The following is a 19,748-nucleotide window of genomic DNA, read 5'->3' as shown; positions in this document are numbered from 1 at the left end:
CACATTACACAGTTGTTTTTTAAGAAAAAAGGGGGTGCAAGATGTAGTTGGTAACTTTTAAAATAACTTGTCATCTGTATATATATATATATATATATAAACATTCATCTGTCTACTCTATTGCTTTGTAGTGCTTCTGATGACTTTACCAGTGAACAAAAACAACCAATCAGAGCTGAGGAGTCTCTCACTCCACTTGATTCATATTTGATCTGCGCTACCCAGTTTGACCACAGTTTACAGAGTGATTGACATGATTGACAGCTACAATAGAGACTCCTCAGCTCTTATTGGTTGTAAATTCTGGTAAATACTATTAGAGACAGTAGGAAGAGGAGAAGGGACATGATTATTTTTCTAGATTATTTGTTTTGTGTACTTTTTCAAAACATAGTGGCAGTTTCCGTGCATATGAAAAAATATATATTTTCATAAAAGTTACACACTGTAGCTTTAAACCATCAGGAACCTCAAACTTTCTCTAAAAATGTTGAAATGTTTAAAATTATCGGTTGCCTAAACTGGCACTTGTGTATCAGTTTTAAAAAATTTGGATGAATGAAGTTTAGTCTATTTTAAATACATGACTCAGAGCTAAAAAGTCAATTTTGCATAAAATCATAAACCTAAGTTGAGTGTTTGCAGAATTTGGAACTTAAATGGGCTTTGTAACATTTAGGCTGAGATGTATATAGTAAATAAAGATATGGCTTGTATACAAAACATACAGATCCACTTTGATCACCAAAAAGTTTTTAAATGTATCCTGCGCAGGTTGTATGTAACAACCTCTGCAGTCAAAGACAGACCTTTAAGTCATGCAAGAACTGACCAGACTTGTTGTGGGTGCACATAGCATCAGTGATGCAGAGTGTGGCAGCTAACAGGGATACTGCAGACAGTGAGAATGACAGAGACAACAAAAACCGAGAACCCACAAAACTTGTTCTGCTGGTTCTTACGCCTGCAAATACCTGACAGCTCACTTTTCTGTAAGATAGGTGATACTGAGACATGCACACACTCAGAAACACACACAGTTTCCTGCACACACTTTCTAAGGAGGTGAGTGTGGCTTGTCAGCACTATGAAGCCCCCAGCATTGATTAGAAAAGCACCTCTGGAGGTCACTCATGATAAGAAGTGAGACAACAAAGACTGTAGTCCTCTCCACCCTGTTTTATCTAAAGGTGCTGGGAATGACAAACATTTGCAAACCATGTGTCCTCTGTTGTTTTTCAAGATCTGTGATGTAGAGTTCTACCTGAGCATAACATAAGCTCCACATGCTGTTCTGTGCAAACACGTGTGGAGTACATTTTCTCACATGACAACATCCTTGTGTTTACCTTGCTTTTGTTTCCTTGTGGTGGCAAACTGGGACTTTCGCAGGGAGCTTGGAGCCGTCTTCCTGTAGAAACTATTCCGATCCAGCGAGCCCACATAAACAGGCTTGCGACCCCGTTTTGACCCAATGCTCCCGGCGCTTGACTCATACCCCTTCTCCTGATCGTCATTGTGCTGGTATACACCGGGATCCTCAAACGAATGCAACCCCCTGAGCGCCAACTTCTGGTTCTGCTGCTCGACCCATTCCTCGCAGTGTGTCTTGCGGTCTTTTTTAGGGTATTCCTCATACCGCGATTCTGCAGATATTGAGCGTAAATCTCGATATCTGTCTCTGGGCTTGTTGTAGGAACAATCCACCTCTCTAGATTCATAGCGGTCCTCATTGTCATGGTCCCTCTGCTCATAGTGCTCCCTTGATTTGTAGTGGTCCCTCCTTCTGTGGTCGTAGCGCTCATCATCTGGATCCCTGTACCTGTCATAGTGGTCCCGGTCCTTATAACCACAATGCTCGTCCAGTGCAGAGTCATACTGGCCCCTTCTTTTACTGGTGTAAGTGTCCTCACCCCTTTGATCGTAATCGTCCCTGTCTTTATAGTTATTTTCTCTGCGGTCATATCGATCCTCCACATGCCGATCATAGTGGTGGTCCTTACGTTTTCGCTCGTCATAGTAGCGGTCGTCCTCCCTACACTGGTAGTAGTCCTTTTCTCTATAGCGGTCACTCTCTTTGGAGTCATAGTAATCCCTGTCCCGGTCATAGTAGCAATCACTGTCTCTGTAATTGTCTCTTCGAGCATAGGTGTCCTTACGGTCGTAGTAGTCTTCATACTCACTGTTGTAACTGTCCCTCTCTCTGAGGTCATTTTTACGCTGTTTCCTGCTGTCATAATATTGCTCTCGGTCATCATAGCGCTCATCATATTTCCTGTCATAATGATCCCTTTGCCTGTATTTATCCTTATGATCATACTCCTCCGAATCTCTGTGACTCCTATGGTCATAACGGTCATTTTCTCTGTCCCAATCGTCTCTTCTTCTTCGCTCCTTGTCCAATTTACCATATCCCTCTTGAGTTCTTAAGTCATTGTTGTCTTTTTCTTGTGGCACTCTGCTGTAGTCCTGCTGGCTGTAATCCTCAGGGCCCTGGTAAAAACAATGCTTTCCTTTCCACTCAGATACTCTCACGTTTAGATGACCATCCTCGGAACCAGGGTGGAAGTAAATGTTCTGGCCTTGAGGCCTCTTCTCTTGGAAAGCTGCCTTGTGTGGGTCATTATACTCCCAACTGGTTTGGCGGCAGGCATTGCTCGGTCTAATTTGGGCTTGGTTCTCCCATTGTGCTTGCCATGGAGCTGGCACATGCACTGGAGGTGGCCCTGGCCCACCTAAAGGCACCATCATGCCGCCAGGGAAGCCTGGAGCTGGAACTGGGTCACCAGGACTTGCTACCATGACAGGTCCTTGTGGCTGTCCAGGATGAACTACACCATATGCAGGATATCCAACCTGTTGCTGCTGAACCTGCAGTTGGTGTAGTTGTTGTAGATGTTGCAGATGGGCCATCCTCTCTCTCTCTCTGGCCCACCCGGCATCCCCTAGCTCCTCCACACTCTTCCCTCTCCTTACCGGCGCACCAGCTGGATAGTTCCAATCCACTGGACCGAACATGACTGGGTTGCCATAAACCACCGGGCTCTTCATGGCTCTTGCTTTTTAAATCAGCCTACCCAGTGCTGATACAGTTTTCCGTTCAACGTGGCTTATTCCTTCTTTCCAAAGTTTCCTGCATTCCATAACAAAGCGCTGTGGGAGACTCCACCTGTCAGGCATATTGTCTGTAACTCTCCCACTTGTTTTCTCTGCCTCCTCTCCACTGCCTCAGCAGGACTGCCCGGCCCAAGCACCTCCCAGCCCTCAGTGTAGAGTTGCACCCTCCCCGCAGCTATCTCAGCGAATCGTGGAAGGAGAAGGGGGGTGGGGTTATTGAAGGAGGGGCCTCCTTGGGTTAATGATTCAGTTGAGTCACATGAGTGGAGGATTAGCCCAACAGCCCCTCCCATTGTCTCAATAGGCTACTACCTCTGTTTGCAGGAAAACAGTCTGCCTGTAGATTTTCTTTAATGGAAGATGTTGACTTATTTCACACTGTGCCTTTGAGGGGCTGCAGACTTTTGGCACCAAGTGTTTGTTTTTCACTGTGATGAACAATTCTCCATCTTTCCTTGTATCCTGTTTTGTTTTTGCTATTTCCTGCAGATGTCACTGCTTTGCAGGTCATTAATACAGCATGTAGTGGCAAAAGCAACTCAGTCCTGTCTGTGTTTACAACAAGCTACATATTCCAGCTTTCAACACTGGTCCAAAGGCCGTGATATTTGTGGGTAAACTGAAACTGAGCGAGTCTGTCAGTTTGACTTTGCCCTACATTTGAGGGAGGAGCACATGAAGAGGTCCATGTGATTTTGTTTGAAACAAGTTTTCTTTTGGAGTGATGATTCAAAGCGGAGTGTGAAGTAGAAAACAAGTGAAAGGGAAAGATCTAAGTAAAGGATAGTGATTGCATTTAGATGAGTGTGAAGAGGGAGAGATTTTTGAGAGCACATAGCCTGATTAGGCTGGGGCGGCCACTGAAAAAGTAGCTGCTGGTGTGTACAATGAGCTATTGTTGAGGACAGTCCTCGCTCTCAGAAGAGACACAATCTTTCAGTGTGAGAAAAAAACTCAAGCCTATTCATAAAGCTGCAGTATAATATATCCCTCCCCCTCCTTAACTCTCCATGAAAGAGGCAGGCACTGAGGGGACAGGTTTAAAGGACCTGCATACACTCAAGTGCACGTGATACACACAGACACACACATGTGGGACAGTGTCAATTTACCATAAATTCAAACAGCCTAAAATGTAACCTGAAGTTGCAAATTGTTTTCTGAATACTATTTTTTTCCCTTAGGATTTATAATTTGAGTAATTGCAGTTCCTGGTTTTAGAAAACTGGTGACAAGTTAGTCCAGCCATGATAAACCATATCACAAACCAGCAAATCAGAAACATGTTGGGAAATAAAACTAGAGCTCTAAAAGAAAGAGCAAACACAATTTGACTTAAGCAAAGGCAAAAAACCTTCACATTCCTTGTATACACTACAAAATATCCATTTACTGAATGATATTATCGTGTTGTATCTTGTTAACTACAAAACACCTCAAAAAACCTGCAAATATTCTTGTCTGTTTCCAGTAAAATAATTCAATTCTTGTAAATCATGAACACATTTGCACAAGCCAAAATAACATAGGTTGAGCAGGAGTTCTCACTTAGACATTGTTCTCTTCTTACATAAGACTGTTTAATTATCAGTGTTCAACATCTCAGCTTTCAGTAGCAGGACACAACCGAAACTGTGTGTGTAGCATACATGTGTCATTGCAGGAATGCCAAATACAACATTCCTCTCTGTGGCTGTGTTAGCTGCTGGAAATGAAGTCGTCAAGGCTTTGATCAACGTTTAGTTCATCGAGATAAAGTGGTGTGATGTCCAGTAACAATGTAATTTATCGGAGTGTCTGCAGTTTAGAAGGCTCCCTGTTTGTATGGCTGACTGAGGGAAACCCGAAGCTGCAATAGATCCTCAAAACAATGTTAAATAGATCATGCTGTGGTGTCTATAGAGGCGCTGTGATGGTGAGTTTAAAGAATTAAAGGAAGCCGAAGGTCAAATAGTTTAAACAAGAAAGGAGGAAACACAAAAATATGTTGGAAACAGGAAAACCTGCACCAATGTGTGAGAAAAGGAGCTTATAGCACCTTCCAAAAACTGATTTAGAGACCCACTCATATTTTCTGATGAATTAATTAATCAGTCATAATTTGATGCACAGAGTTCCAACAATCATGCGAAACCTGAAAAAGTCATGGAATTTGAAAATCTCATTTTCTAAGCCTAGGAAAGTCATGTCATCAGTGAAATCCTTGAAAGTTTTGGAAAAGTTGTTTGTTTGTTTTTTTGAGATGGAGCAATGTTTGTTTTTATACAGTCAATGATCGTGGACATTTTTTATGGGTCCTTGAAAAATGTCTCAATTAAAATGAGTGGGAACCCACTTATGAATATTGGGAAAGGGTTACCAGACTGGCTACTGTAATGCGCAAACAGTTTTGACTTAAGTGGACCTGTTTAGTGATTAAATGATCATATTGTGTTTTAAAATGTGGTTGCCTGATTTAATGATTGTGAGAGCTCAAAAGAACATCAGTTTGATTATTTTGTCTGTGATTTTTCATACATCTGTTGTTGTGATATAAAGTGATAATCAGAAAAATGGCCCATATTGTCCAGTCTTACAGGCATACCAACACAATATTTTAACATATAAAATAATCAGACTGGTAAAAAAAAAATCTTTATCACCCCTTTGCCTGGGTGCAGACCTTGAAATCTGCCCAATCCACTGAGTTCAAGCTGACTGATTCTTCTAGCATTGTGTCATAAAACAGCAGTTTCTCGGTTAAAATAAAAAACTACCAATGAGCGCCTCAGGAGGACCAGATCAGCCACTGAGCCCCGTGGGCAAGACTAATGTTGTTGTCAAACCATTATAAGTAGAAAAATGCCTGACTTATGCTTGATACCTCCGCAAGATTCACTAGTATCTGACGACGTGACGTCACACCGTCAGACACGACCCTTGGCTGGAGTCCACTGTAACAGTTTATCCAACATTTTCTGATTACATGGATGTGGGATGTGTAGAGATCTATGCTTACTGATACACTGGCGCCTACAGTTTGGGGAAATATTGGCATGCTGTGACAAAAACTGTGTGGATTAAAAAGATCTAAACATTTCCTCATCAGGCCGTGCAGAGAGCATAACTGAGCTACAATAACAACTATGACGTGCTATAGACAATATAGACCTTTCTATGGAAGCTGTGCTAGATCAACATGTCTTCTAAATATCACCTGACAAGGTAGTTTATTTAACTTTTGCTCCCCTCTACTCTTAAAACAACAAAACCAGGTTGGGACTTAAAATAAAGTTACACGCAGGCAGAAAAGTTGGTCTCTAGTTATTTGTTAAAGAAAATTGAATCCCCCTATCCCCATGGAAATCAGTCACAGTAGACGAAATCCCAGACTTAAGATGGATACGGAGTGTAAAAACTTGACAATTCTGTCTGGTATCAGGCACATCACCCCTCTCATCATAACACTCACTGAGGTAGAAAGCTATCTATTTAATATTCTCTCTAGTATGAACAGAAAAACACTTATATGCTTTTAAAAAACACTAAAATGAAACGCTATCATCAAACACACTCTGCAGTCATATGATTTATTCTGTATGTTTTGGTCTTCAGTATCACTCCTCTGTCAGCTTCTGCGGGGCCTCTGAGTCGGCCTCTGCACAGCGGAGTGCAGGCTGAGCCCGATGTTGAAGTTACTCCCTGCCCTGTAACAATAAGCTGCCATTGTCTTTCAAACGTCACACTCAGGAACACACCCTGTAAAAGCACGGAAAAAACACTCACTCCTGAGCAAGTGAGTGTGTGGACACATTGCAGTAGAATGACAAACACATTTTTTTGCAGCAAAGATCCTGAGCCTATGCTTGATGTGTACACACCTTCCTGTGTGAGCACAAATGCTTTAAAAGGGAAAACAAAGAGAAACACAATATCCTACTAACAACTCCCACTAAAAGCTTTTGTGTCCGAGTTAAGTGTTGATAATCACCCAATCAAACATTCTACAATGGGAGTGTGCGAGGCTGTATTACCCTTACGAGCGCTGAATCTCGTCTCTTACAAATCATCTCACTATCTCAGGCCATTTCCACATCTCAAAGTGTGGAAAAAAATCAAAGCAAAACAGAGACTGAAAATGGGATTTTATAACTCTGAAGCAAGGGTGTGAGGATTCCTTAAGTGTGGTGAGTGAATGGAAACTATGTGGTTGCATGACCCTTAGAGGCACCTGTAGCCAACAGGAGGAGTTCCCGCCCTCGGGCTGATACCTGTCGTTCACAGTCATAAAGATCATCCATTGAAAAGCACTAGAGACTCTGATAACATCTAACAGGATATGTCATTTGAATGCAACAAAAAAAAGAAACAAACACAGGAAATGAGTGATTATTGGGTTACTGGTATAATGACAAACAAGATTAAAGGAAAAGCATTAAATTAAAATACAGCGGAACCATCCGGTAGTAATCAGATTACTTACATTTAGTGGCAAGAAAAGCATAGAGTAGGTGGAAAAAAAGCCTCGACTGTCATAAATAATCAGTTTTTGATCAGATCATTAAACTCTGATTGTGTAAAGTGAGATACATTTTAACATTACAGAGAAACACCGCTGATTAGACTGAAAGCTCCTACATGAATGAGGACGTTTCTATGTGCGGTTGTGTGCCAGAGATGGTGAGCTCTTCTGTCGAAAAGCTCTGAAGTGATTATTTGGGCTTGTTCCCCATATGTCTTCTGTCTTTCTTGTTTGTCTTGTTGCACCATGTGTCCACAGCCCCATTACCTCTGCACCTTTCCCTATAAACACAGGTGACTGACAGTGATTTAGACATTTTTTCATATATGAATCACCTGACTGATGGACTTTCTTTAGTGGGCAAAATATGGAAAGAGAGCAGAAAAAAGAGAGTGGAGATGACAATTTAAAGGCAGTGTGCTGATTCTGGAAGTATGAAATATGCAGATCTTGTTATACATGCCAGTACCGTATGCTGTTTTTTTTTTTTGGTTTAAAAGGCAAGATATCTTTGTTTGTCTTCACTGATATAATTATTTTGCCTGTTTGTTAAATTGTCTTTTTAGGGCTTTTTGGGTGGAAGATCTGGCACTTTATACAAGCGCATCTAATGCCAAGCAACAACCTCATAAAGAAAGTTTATGGATAAAATAGCCATATGTGTCCCTTTTTTGTTTAATCCAGCAAATCAAATACCTTAAAAATCAAGTAAATTTATTACAACGATTAAAAAATAAGGTAAGAATTCAATGGTAATGAATTAATATTAAATCAAAATTAATCCATTTATATTATCTGATGATAAATGTCCTCGATGGCAAGTTCAGGGAATTTTTCTTTTTTTCTTTACTGCTGAGCTTTTAATAATTAACAAAAACAACACGTCATGTCCCTAACACTGTCATAAATCTAAATTGCAAATGACAGCTCCCTAATATTTCTGTCCTGCTTTCCTCAAAGGAAGTTCAATCCTTATAAGTGAAGACAATTTGAAACTTTCTAAACAACATACTGTCAATGACCTTGAACAAGGCACTAAAATCCCCCAACTTCTGCTCTGACTCAATGACCAAAGAGAAGAGAGCTGCTGCTGTAGCGAGCAGCCGTGCAGCTGCAGCTATGAGCAGAAGTGAACAAAATAAGTGAAAAACAGCAACAATGCTCTGCCATCACAACTCTGATTGATCTCAATATCAAGCCTACCTGCTACTCTGCTGGACCTGGCCTCCTGAGTGAGTCCAAACATTGTGGAGAGGTGTGCCACGGGCCACGTAACAGCTCGCCATAACCACGCTTTAGGTCGCACTCTAGTGTGTGCCATTCCCTGTCCGTCTCCCTCATGCAAAAATCCCAAAAACCACATCCAGTGTATTCCCTCTTCTTACTCCAAATACTATGGAGTGAGAGGGTGAAAGGTGCAGAGTAGGGAAAGTGTGAGGAAGGTGAAGGAGGTATGACATTTGGGAAGAGACAGGGGGACTAAAAGAAAAAGAGAGAGAGTGGAAAAAGAGACAGAGGCCCACGTGCATTGCGTACCCTCTCACTATGTGCAGGAATGCACCTCGTACCTATGTGAAAAAGCGTTGGGTTGCATGAGACAGAGATGTACACTCAGACAAAATGAGATGGCAAAAACAAATCTGAGTCAATTAGCTGTGGCTTTGCAACTATTGTTGTTGAAGTCATGAACTTTAAATGCCTGTAAATTTCATCTCAACCAGCAACTGACCAAACTCGCCTCAAACTCGCAAATTTCTTTCCCTTTACTCCACCTAACCCTGCAGCAACAGGCCGATTCTGTCATATTTTCTGTGCTCTTCTAAATTACCATTGTAGTGAGACAAAGTAAATTCCCAATATGCATGCATGCATGCACGCTCGAGCACACACACACTCGTGCAAACACACACACGCGCACACACACACACACACACACGCACACACGCACACTAAATACACAATCCTCCTTCCACTTATCATTGTGGGCTGTAAATAGGGATGTCTTGTTTGCATAGTTCACAGTGGAATTCAAATCAATTGTCTGTGTGTTTGTGTGCGTGTGTGTGTGTGTGTGTGTGTGTGTGTGTGTGTGTGCTTGTTGGGGTAATAAGTCAAAGAGGAAATCTGGTAAGCACTAATGGCTCATTTTCAGATTCCTGCTTTATTGCATTTTGTCTTCACTGACTGGGTATTATTGCTCTTTGAAAACACCTGCAGGGCATCAGAAATGAACTATGACATCAGGTCAAAAAATATTCTGCTTTATTTGTCTTTTCTTTTGCATTGTTTCCATTTAACCCCTTCTGGCACAGTAGCTAGCACTTAAATTGGAATGGAAATTGAGATCTCTGATGCTGCTTCCTGTTCACTTTAAGACTTTTTTCCCATAACACCAGTAGTTCAAGTTGTTCAGTGAGAAGTTTGTCACACACTAACATACATTTATAGGATCTTCCTGTGTAGACATCAATATCAAAACACAAAAAATGATGGCGTTTAAAAACATTGTAGATTATATGAATATTGGCATATTCATACCCATGTTTTCTTTAGTGTATAACCATCTGAAAATAAGAATCAATGTGCTTTTGTCATTAATATCTACATACTGTACAAAGTGGGTCCAATTCCATGGCCATATTGTTTCTTAAGGATCAAGTTTCCCCGTGAAGCAACATAGCACTCCAATACGCTTAGCACGCCACAAAAGTTTCCCTTGGTTGCATTTAGCAACGTGACCACCAGATGCAACTAAATCCTGCACACTGGACCTTTTAATAAATTTACCTGCAACTTACGATCATTTTTTTTAGCTTGACTGGCACTGCAGATTTTCTCAATTAATTCACTAGTCATTTAGTTTGATGTCAAATCAAGTCCAATGACAATTTGTTGAAATGAATCTGCTCACATCTCTATTTTGGAAAATAAATGAAGTATCTGTGAGCCTAAACACCGGGATTTAAAAAGAGAATAAACATCCAGTGTTCAATGCTGAATTACAGTCACCTTGTCTCCAGTTTCATCAGTTACATCATATTATCTTAGCTTCAGAACATTCAACTTTAGGTCCAACTAAAGACAGAAAACTCTCAATCCCAACATGATTCGGGCCTAGATTGTTGCTGCATGCTATTCCTGCTATCTGTCTACTCTCAATTTTTTTATATAAAAGGCATAAAATGTCGATTTAACTCTCAATCTGCTGCCCAACAGTCTTACCTTGTAGCTGCTGCTGCTCCAGGGCCAGCGTCTCAAGCGTGTAGTTACAGAACTCCAGATTCTCCATGGCTTGCATACGGGCCGTCTCATCCTCCTCCTCCTCCAACATGTTCCTGAGTTCCTCCGCTGTGTGCGCGTACGCCTCCATGTCATGCTCCACCTCTTGTAGCCGTAGCAGCAGCTGGTACCTTTCCTCCTCTTCCCTCTGCCTCTGACTCTCCAGCTCCATCTCTCTCTCCAGCTCTTTCTCCGCTTCCAGCTGGCACTGGAGTTCATGCTCCTGGGCCGCTGCGAGGTCACCAAACTCAGCCTGCCCTTCTGATATTTGGTCCAGGAGGTTTACGGCTGGTTCGTCAGGCGTGTAGAAGATGTTTGGAGGAGCAGTATTTTGTCGTGGGCAACGGGGAGGTGGACGTGGAGCAGGGCGGGCTGGTTTGTATGTAGGTGGAGGCTGGGGACGGAGGACTCTGGGGCGAGGAGGGGGAGGGCGAAGGGTCCTGCGTCTCTCTAATGAGGAAGAGTTCGACTGCAAAAGGTGGGACACAGGTGAGTGTGAAGACCCTCGCATGATATCGATTTCATCGCTGAAGTCCATAATAGAAAAGTGGCGCATGATACTGGATTGTTGGCTCATGTCAGCTGCAGAAGTCGTATCGCTGGAAGCGGCAGAGCTCATGTAAGTGTCACTATATGAAGAAGTCAAGCTTTTTTCAAATTCAAAAAGCTGCTGGGACAGCTTGGCCTCCAAGTCACCGGCTGAGGTTGCCAGGGCATCTAAAGTGAAGGACGATGGTATTAAACCATTGGAGCCGCGCGTCGTCTGCTGGGAACGCTGCCGTGTCTCAGAGGTGCCCGTCATCATATCAGCATCACTGACGCTGCCATGGCGAGCTAGCTTCCTCTGCCTGTGGTCCTCAACAAGGTTAAACAACGCCTGGCCGAGACTGCCACTTCTGTTACTGGTCGTGGCATCATCCTTCGGTGAGCGTTGGTGATATCTGCTGTTTTTGGACCAACCAGACTGAGTGCTAGGGAGAGTTTGACTATGAGTAAATTTGGGTTGTAAGGATCGAGTGTTTCCGTTAGTGTAGTTGGATCGATTTGCGCCAGAAGATGACCCATGGTGCCTACGTGCAGGCAAGCTAGGCCGAGATGGGAGTCTTGGCCTTGCTGGAGGAGTGGATTTGGGTCTCGCAGGCCCTCTTTGTGCTGGGGGGACAGGTCTACAAGGCTGAGAGTCAGGTCTGCTACCTATGTCTCTCTGCCCTCTGTTGTTAGTTTGAGCTCCAGTGCTTTTATTCTGCCACCTCTGCTCCTCAGTCCTCTCAAAGTAGTCCAGGTCCCACACTGTGTGATCCTCATATTTCATCCATTCGGGGTCATTCTCTGACCCATTGGGACATAGATGACCTGAGCTATTCCCTGTGTCTTCCTCTTGTTCGACAACATTTGTTTCCTCTGCAGTTTTCTGCCCGTCGTCTTCCATTTTGACGAAACGATGAGGAAAAATACCACGTTGCCCTCGCAGCTCCCCCTCCAGCCAACCATCTTCCAAAGTGCTTATAAGACGAATACGATCTCCCATATCGAAGTCCAACTCTCCCGGCTCCATGGCTCGAAACTCATACAGTGCCACTACATAGACACCACCCTCCTCCTCCTCCTCCTCCTCCTCCTCCTCTTCTTCTTCTGCTGCCACCACAGCCTCCTTCTGCTCCTCCTCCTCTCTCACAAACCCCTCTCCTTCTTCGACACCTTCCTCCTCAGTCCCCTCTCCTGCATCATAAGTGTCCTCGTAGCTAAAATGTTCAGGATCACTGTTCAAATACTGGCAGTCCACAGGCTCCTGAGGAGACCGGAGGGACCCCTGGAGCTCCACAAACCCCTCTGGGAAGATCCCCCTGCGACCATCCAGCTCCCCCTGGAACCAGCCCGGCTCGGGCAGGCCGGTGATGATAATCAAGTCCCCCTCGCGGAAGTCCAGCTCCTCGTTGAGCTGCGCATGGAGGCTCATCAGGGCCCGGGCCTGGCCCAGGGCGTACGGTGGGAGCTCTGAAGCCTGGGCCTGAGCTGAGCGCTCAGACAGCTGCCTGGAGCGGCCGGAGAGGGTCAGCTCCTTCACGCATGATGTGGGGAAGAGACCACGGATGCCCCAGGCGTTACAACCACGCTGCCAGGTTTCCCCGAGGTCCATGGACCCGCCAGCCTCACCAACTACCACATCGCCTGCACAGACGTGGAATAAAGAGGATCACATTTAATGTTCATATGCTGGAAAATTTTTGAAATCACAATTAAAAGCTAAACAAAAAAAATCTAAAACTGCCAAGTTTCACCAGCTGTTGCTCTCAGGTGTTTTATTATTATTTAACCCTTTGAAATCCGGATGGACATCACTTTTCTTGTGCTTTTCTTGTATGATTTAAACCTTTGAACCCAGAGAAAAATGGTTAGACTTCTTCTTTGAAAACATGGAGGGAAAGGCAATGAAGAACTTGCAAGATTTAATAGATTTAGAACATTTTTTTAAAAAGCTTGGGAAAAACATTTTATAATCAAATATTTAAAAAATATTTTAGAGAATCATTATTATTTTTAGACACTCTTTGAGGTAATTAACATGTTTGTGTGCTTTGTTTTGTTTTGTGCTAAAAAGAAACATTTTTTTAGCTTTTTACTAATTTCTTGCTAATATTTGGGTCATTTCCTTTCAGCATTGCTTGTTGCCTTCATCCCATGTTTTTTTTAAAGAAATCAAGCCAATTTGCTCAGGTTTCAAAGACTTAAAATGTTTTTTTCATTTTAGATAAAAAGATAAGAACATGTAAAAAGATGCACACAGCAGAAACGCTTTGGGATATAAAGGTAGTGACAGCAGACTGACAGATGGCTCCTCTAATCAATATACAGTACATGTATATTGATTATTTCCCTCTGATTATCTCACTCAGCCAATTAGTATATTCAATTCAATTCTGTCACAAGCAGATGTCGCGAAAGTAGAAAAATAATTGGAAAAAGAGTTAACAGAAAGGTGTAAAGCCTTAAGTTTTTGTTCACAGGGATTACTTTTATACATGTTTACATCATTACTTAAAACTTTGGCCACATTTAATTTGGACATCTAATCTTACGTAACATTATATATAATAAAAAACATAACAGGTCCCCTTTAACATACATGTACCAGGTATGTTTAGACATTTTTGTCCAAATTTTGTCTTTATTCAAGTCGCTCTGTTCATGTCAAGTTATGTGAGGTCACCTTTATTATTGTGCTCCTAATATCTGTACTAGGGTCAGCACTGCTGCTAATATAATATATATCTGGAGAATCAGGGATAACAGGAATGTCGACTGGTCAGCCAGAAGTCAGGGGGGTCACATTCCAAAGACCTGCGGCTCCACCTCCCATTGTGTCTGCAGGCAAAACTGGAGCGCAGCCAATAATGTCCATGGAAAATCATACTGGAAATGAACATTTCAGCTCTCACACGGCCAGTAAAGACTGTTTCCTATGTTTCCTTTGATCCAGGAAGTGTTATTTATCTGGGACATAACACAGATTTACTGGAATATCTTTGTTGGGTAGATTTAATAATGGATGCATTCTAAATAAAAGAAGAAATGTGCATGTATGATAATAGAACATTGAATAAATAGCTGATTTTTGATTTGTCATAGTTAAAGAGCAAAGATGTGACTTCCCACTGTACACCAAATACATCAACTACTGCTATGACTAAAACTACCACTATAACTCCTAATAACACGTAAAGACAGTGAATTTAAGGTTTTACCGATGTAAAAGATATCTGCAAACATCACTGCTGTATGCCTGATGTTGTTGAAAGAAAAATCAGAAAAACAACACAACTAATGTTATCACATGAGACAATTCAGAATTGTAAAAAGAAGAGAAAAAGTCTGCTGCAGATGGTCGATGTACTGTACATCTTAATTTTATCATATGGGGACATCTAGTGGGGAGTTTTGGAAATTAACTTTTGAGTGCTTACTCTCTTTTTCTTTCATTTTTATTTTATATGCACACACACCAGACTGGATAAAATTCAGATACTGAAAAATAAGAAGTTTATCAGCAGAGGTTAAGAAGTCACAGGCATCAATAGACCTTCCTTAACCTGTAGGAGAAAAACAACAAAAACAACTTTTGTGAGCTTATTGTGTCAACACTGTGTGTGTTTCTGTCAATTTGCCCCTGAGGGCATTCACCAAAGTTTTATCATATCTTAAATCTTTAACTGCATAAAGAGGTCTTTGTTTTGCTTGAGAACAGCCTGCAAATGATAATTTTAATGGAACTGCAGTAAAACTTCCCAAAATCATTCCATACTATAACTATTTTGAATGACAGATTTAAACACGTCAGAACAGCAAACCCACATAGAAGCAGATGGCTGTAAAGGAGAATTTATAACTAATTAGCTTATCTGACAATTTAAGATTCACTGTTACTGAAATCGTTAACCACGTGTTTTTTTAGTGAAAAAGATGACTTCATTTCAAAATCAATAATGGAGATTGTCAGTTCGCACTTAAAAAAAAAAGGAAAATGAGAATTAAAATCACAGAATTCTGGTTTAGGGTAGGAGAAAAGCATTCCTCACAAGAAACAGTGTTACATTTCATGGCCTTAAACGAACCAAATAAGACAAAATGAGATGGCACACTGCATCTGTAGCTGACTATGAAAGTGAGACTCAGTATTCAGGGTTTCTTTGAATTGTGCTCCTACGAGGATCGGTTCTAACTCGTCTTTTGAAATTCCCTCTGGGTGCACAAAGTGATCTTTACCTTCTTTGTCCATCAATTTTCTAGAGAAGCCACAAAAGACAGACATTTTGCCAGACTGACAATCAGTTTGATTCTTTGCTAAATCCTAACTCTGTGCTGATTTAAAATGACTGATAACCTCGACTATGCACCGTAAACATTTTCTTTAACTGAGATTCCCTTTTGAAAAAGATGCCATGAAGGAAAAGCAGTGCCTTTTCTCCATTCACTATGATCCCTGCTATTAGATTTTACTATGATACAGTAAGATTTTTAGAAAAAAAAAAGCTTTTCTTTGTCACTCACATCATTGCAGTTATTAGAATAATACCCAGAATTACTCGCAAAAAACACTGTTTGATTCTCTTTTATGGCGACATAAAGAGAGCCCAGACTGTGGCAGTGGAGACAAGGCATCAGTCGGGGTACAACACAACAAAACTACACTAGAACACAAAACAGTTTACCTGAGCACAGCGACATCAACACGCAGCGTTAAACTGAGTGAGAAAACATTAGAGTTAACAGTCGCACTATTTCCTGTGAAAAACATTCATGTGCATATAACAGATAACAACGCCCACATATCCTCTGAGAAATGTTTCGTGTTTTATGACAGGGTGTCATAAAGACGGGCAGTGATTCATACTTAAGTCTTTACTCCTAAAGTGAGGATTATCTGTGTGCAGTGTGTCCGTACCTCTCTTCAGGGACAGGTTTCCCGGCTCCGCTGAGCTGAAATCATTGATGCAGACGTAGAGCGTGTCTCCAGGCTTGGTGCTGGGGATGGTGATCTGTTCCACAAAGGTGGTGGGAAACTGACCTGAGGACAGGAGACAAGAGTGAGGAACACCAGGACAGTAAACACAACTAAAAACATTTTCTGCACTGATACATCTGCACTGATACATCTGCCCTCAAGGTCAGTTATTGATTTTTTTAAAAAACAAAGAAAAGATCAATATGTCTAACATTCCTTTATTACAAATAAATATTGAACTGAACATGAAAGGCACAAAAAGACATATTTAAGGGGAATTTGCTACCGATTCTCTCTCTAGACTAAAAAAAGTGAGTGCAATATTCTTTCCCAATGTGTTTATTGCACAAGTTTACATCACAATGATGATTGTGAAAAAATTGATATTGTGCTGCCCTAAAAACTTTGTACTTTTTGGGAGTTTTGCAGTGGTCATTCACAGAATCTATTGGAGAATGCCAATAGATTATGAGTAACTGGATTCAATGAAACAATCTGCTATTTCAATAATGCGCTTCACTTAAGTTTATGTATTCAAGTCGACATTTTACTCTATCATGAAAGGCAGATTTCATCTCTTCCGGAGAGACGAGCCATAAATGTACTGATATGATCTGTGTTTTCCAGGATCGGTTTAGCGAGCCTACACTGACTTCCCCTCTGCGCTTCCCTCTCAGGGAATCCCCTTTCTCATCTTAAGTGACGTTGGAGTCTTGGAAAATCTTAAGAAGATTTCTGTGAGTAAAACCCTTCAAGGGCAGAGAAAGCGAAGAAACAATGATGCATACTTCTCATCTTGACCAGAATGCACTGTGATCTTTCACCGTTTCCGAGATGTAACAAAAATGAAAAATGCAAGAATGAACATGAAGTGAAAAAAACTCTCTTATGTATAAGAATTTATTTGTTAAAAAAAATCTGCATTACTTAATTCTGTATTTCACAGGGTAGTTTTAAATCATTATTCTCTATTATCAGACCTGATTAAGGTCAAGAATGTGTCATTTTTAATACCTTGCAGCCCTGCTCCCGCTTTCTAAGAGTGCCCATTCAGGTATGTATGGTGTAATGTATTCCCAAATTCTGAGTGGAAGTGAACCAGGGCATGTCAATTATTAGAGCTGTTACTCACAGTTTCCAATGTGGCTTATTTTTATAATCAATATTCTACAGTAAGTTTCTCCATATAGTTTTATAAGGTTAAAGCTATTTTTGGTAAACAAGATGCAACTTCCTAATAAAAATATTCAACCATGTATGTTTATTTATAGTAATAATGACCCCTGACACCTTACCTGTGACGCCATCTTTGTTACCAAGCAACCAGAACTCGTCGACAACACTGAGCACCTCGATGACATCACCGGTGAAGAGTGGCAGCTCCTCTGAGACGCTGGGGAGAAACTCAAAGACAGCACGCACCAGCGATCCTGCTTCCATTACTCATAACCTGCAGAGGCAAAAAAAAAGAGATATTAAGAGAAAATCCCCATACTTTTTTATATCACAAAAGCATAATGAAATTCACAGAATGGGGACTTAAGTAAAGAAAAAAAAAGTTGAAATTATGCAAAACTTTTTAGAATACTTCAGAGGATTTAAAAGTCTTTCCCATGAGGAAATGTGTCTCAGTTTTCATAACAAAGGCCCACTGCTGCTCCTCGCCATACAAATCAACAAATGCCTCACGGACAGAGTGAACAACGCAGAATGAAAGGAGGAGTGAAAGCGTGAGAAACCTGCAATAAAAAGGAGACAAAAGCAAAAAAAAAAAAAAGAGCTGTACTTAAGGAGGCTGAAGGACATTCCTCAACGCTCTGCTTAATTTTCCTGCTTCTCTGCCTTTGCAGAAGGAGATGAGGGTTAAGGATGTACAGTATCTACTCCTGGGTGACCAACATATGGTTAATGTGACAGTAGATATTTTACAACTCACACACACTCACATGCAGGACAAGTTTTTCTATCTACTGTATGTTATCACTGACCTTTGACCTTTGCACTGCTCACATAATTATTCTTTCACTCTTCGGTCACTATTGTTTGACATTCCTCCTTGCTTGTTTTGTATGTCACGATAAAATTATATAATTTTTATGAATTTATATCTCATTTTACTGGGTATCTATTGAAATTAGCTTCCTCTATTTAAGCACTTCTCCCTGCTCACTCATCTTACTTCCTTTCCTCACCTACTAGTTGGTGAGGTAACTGAGGTAATTTTGTGTCTCTTTGTAGTCATTTTGTGCCTAATTGAGGTAATTTGGGGTCTTCTTCTTTCGTCATTCTGTTTCTACTTGTGGTAGTTTTATGTCTCTTTTCAGTGATTTTGTATCTCCTTGTGTTTTTTTGTGTATGTTTTGCTGTCCTTGGGTGTCTTTGAGGTGATTTTGTGTCTTTTTTCATCATTTTGTGTTGCTTTGTGGTCATTTTTCTTTCTCTCTGCAGTTCCTTTGCATCTCCTAGTGGTGATTTTAGTCTTTTCCTGGTTGCTACGTGTTAATGTAACATGTAAAAATATGCAAGTGACGCTCAGGGGCCCCTTGACTCTTTGGGCCCATTCAGTAAATCCATGCAAAGGGGAGTAAATGAAACAGAAAAAATATATATTGCCATTCAAAAAAGGCTGTAATCACATAATTTTGGCCTTTTGTTTTCTTTAAAAAAAGAAAGAATTAAACAGATTATACATCATATTTAAATCCCCTGACAATGTATTGGAAAATTGAAGAAATAAAAGTGTGCGTACAAAATATAATTATGTGGTCAAAGTGAAGCTCTATAAACTAACTGCATTCATCCCTTTTATTCACATAATAGAGGAAAATTATTCAAATTTTCATCTGCTGACTACCTCCATTAGCAGCGAAATAAGCAAACGCATACTTAAACAGAACAAAAATGTATTTAATAAGTATTCTAGCAGCCCTTGTGCATCATTATCTGGAGACAGACTAACCACAGGTGGGGATGGACGCGCTGAAAGAGACGGGAAATGAGAGAAGAGGGCTGTAGTTTGCCTTGGTCAATGGGGCCTCTGTTATGTGGTGCCCACGGAGCCGAGGGGGGGAAGAAAGAGGAACTCTAGTCCAGTTTAGTGCCAGTCTCTGGGGAGACACGCGACTCAGGTTATCCTGCATGTGGTTGTGAAGGTAGATAGTGAAGGCAGATGACCAGCGTTAACCAGAGAAATAAGGAACATTTGAGTGTGTGTGTGTTTGGGTTTCTCAGTGAAGGTTAAGCAGTACTGTTTTGCTTAACAAAAGCAGTTGGTGTTCACAGTTCATTGAGGTAGGTTGTGAACTCAACACCACATAGTGCTAAAACCACAGTGAAACCCAAGCCAAGGCA

At 41.2% G+C, this 19,748-nt stretch overlaps 1 protein-coding gene across 3 annotated transcripts in view; it reads right to left on the bottom strand.

Annotated features, from left to right (window-relative positions):
* LOC121958461 (dynamin binding protein) overlaps nucleotides 1-19,748 on the bottom strand; it is a 56,210-nt gene that overhangs the window by 23,511 nt on the left and 12,951 nt on the right. For 2 of the 3 annotated variants that reach the window (XM_042507395.1, XM_042507396.1), the window contains exons 2-4: nucleotides 17,693-17,847; nucleotides 16,338-16,460; nucleotides 10,841-13,066 (exon numbers count right to left, since the gene is read on the bottom strand). In XM_042507395.1, the coding sequence (XP_042363329.1) occupies nucleotides 10,841-13,066; nucleotides 16,338-16,460; nucleotides 17,693-17,837 (2,494 nt within the window). In that variant the 5' untranslated portion in view covers nucleotides 17,838-17,847. Of the gene's footprint in view, nucleotides 1-1,349; nucleotides 3,219-10,840; nucleotides 13,067-16,337; nucleotides 16,461-17,692; nucleotides 17,848-19,748 lie in introns of those variants that run through there. The other variant, XM_042507397.1, reaches the window with a different exon arrangement.

Source organism: Plectropomus leopardus, chromosome 19, assembly GCF_008729295.1.
Source record: "Plectropomus leopardus isolate mb chromosome 19, YSFRI_Pleo_2.0, whole genome shotgun sequence".
NCBI lineage: Eukaryota > Metazoa > Chordata > Actinopteri > Perciformes > Serranidae > Plectropomus > Plectropomus leopardus.
This window is presented reverse-complemented; position numbering and strand designations above follow the sequence as displayed.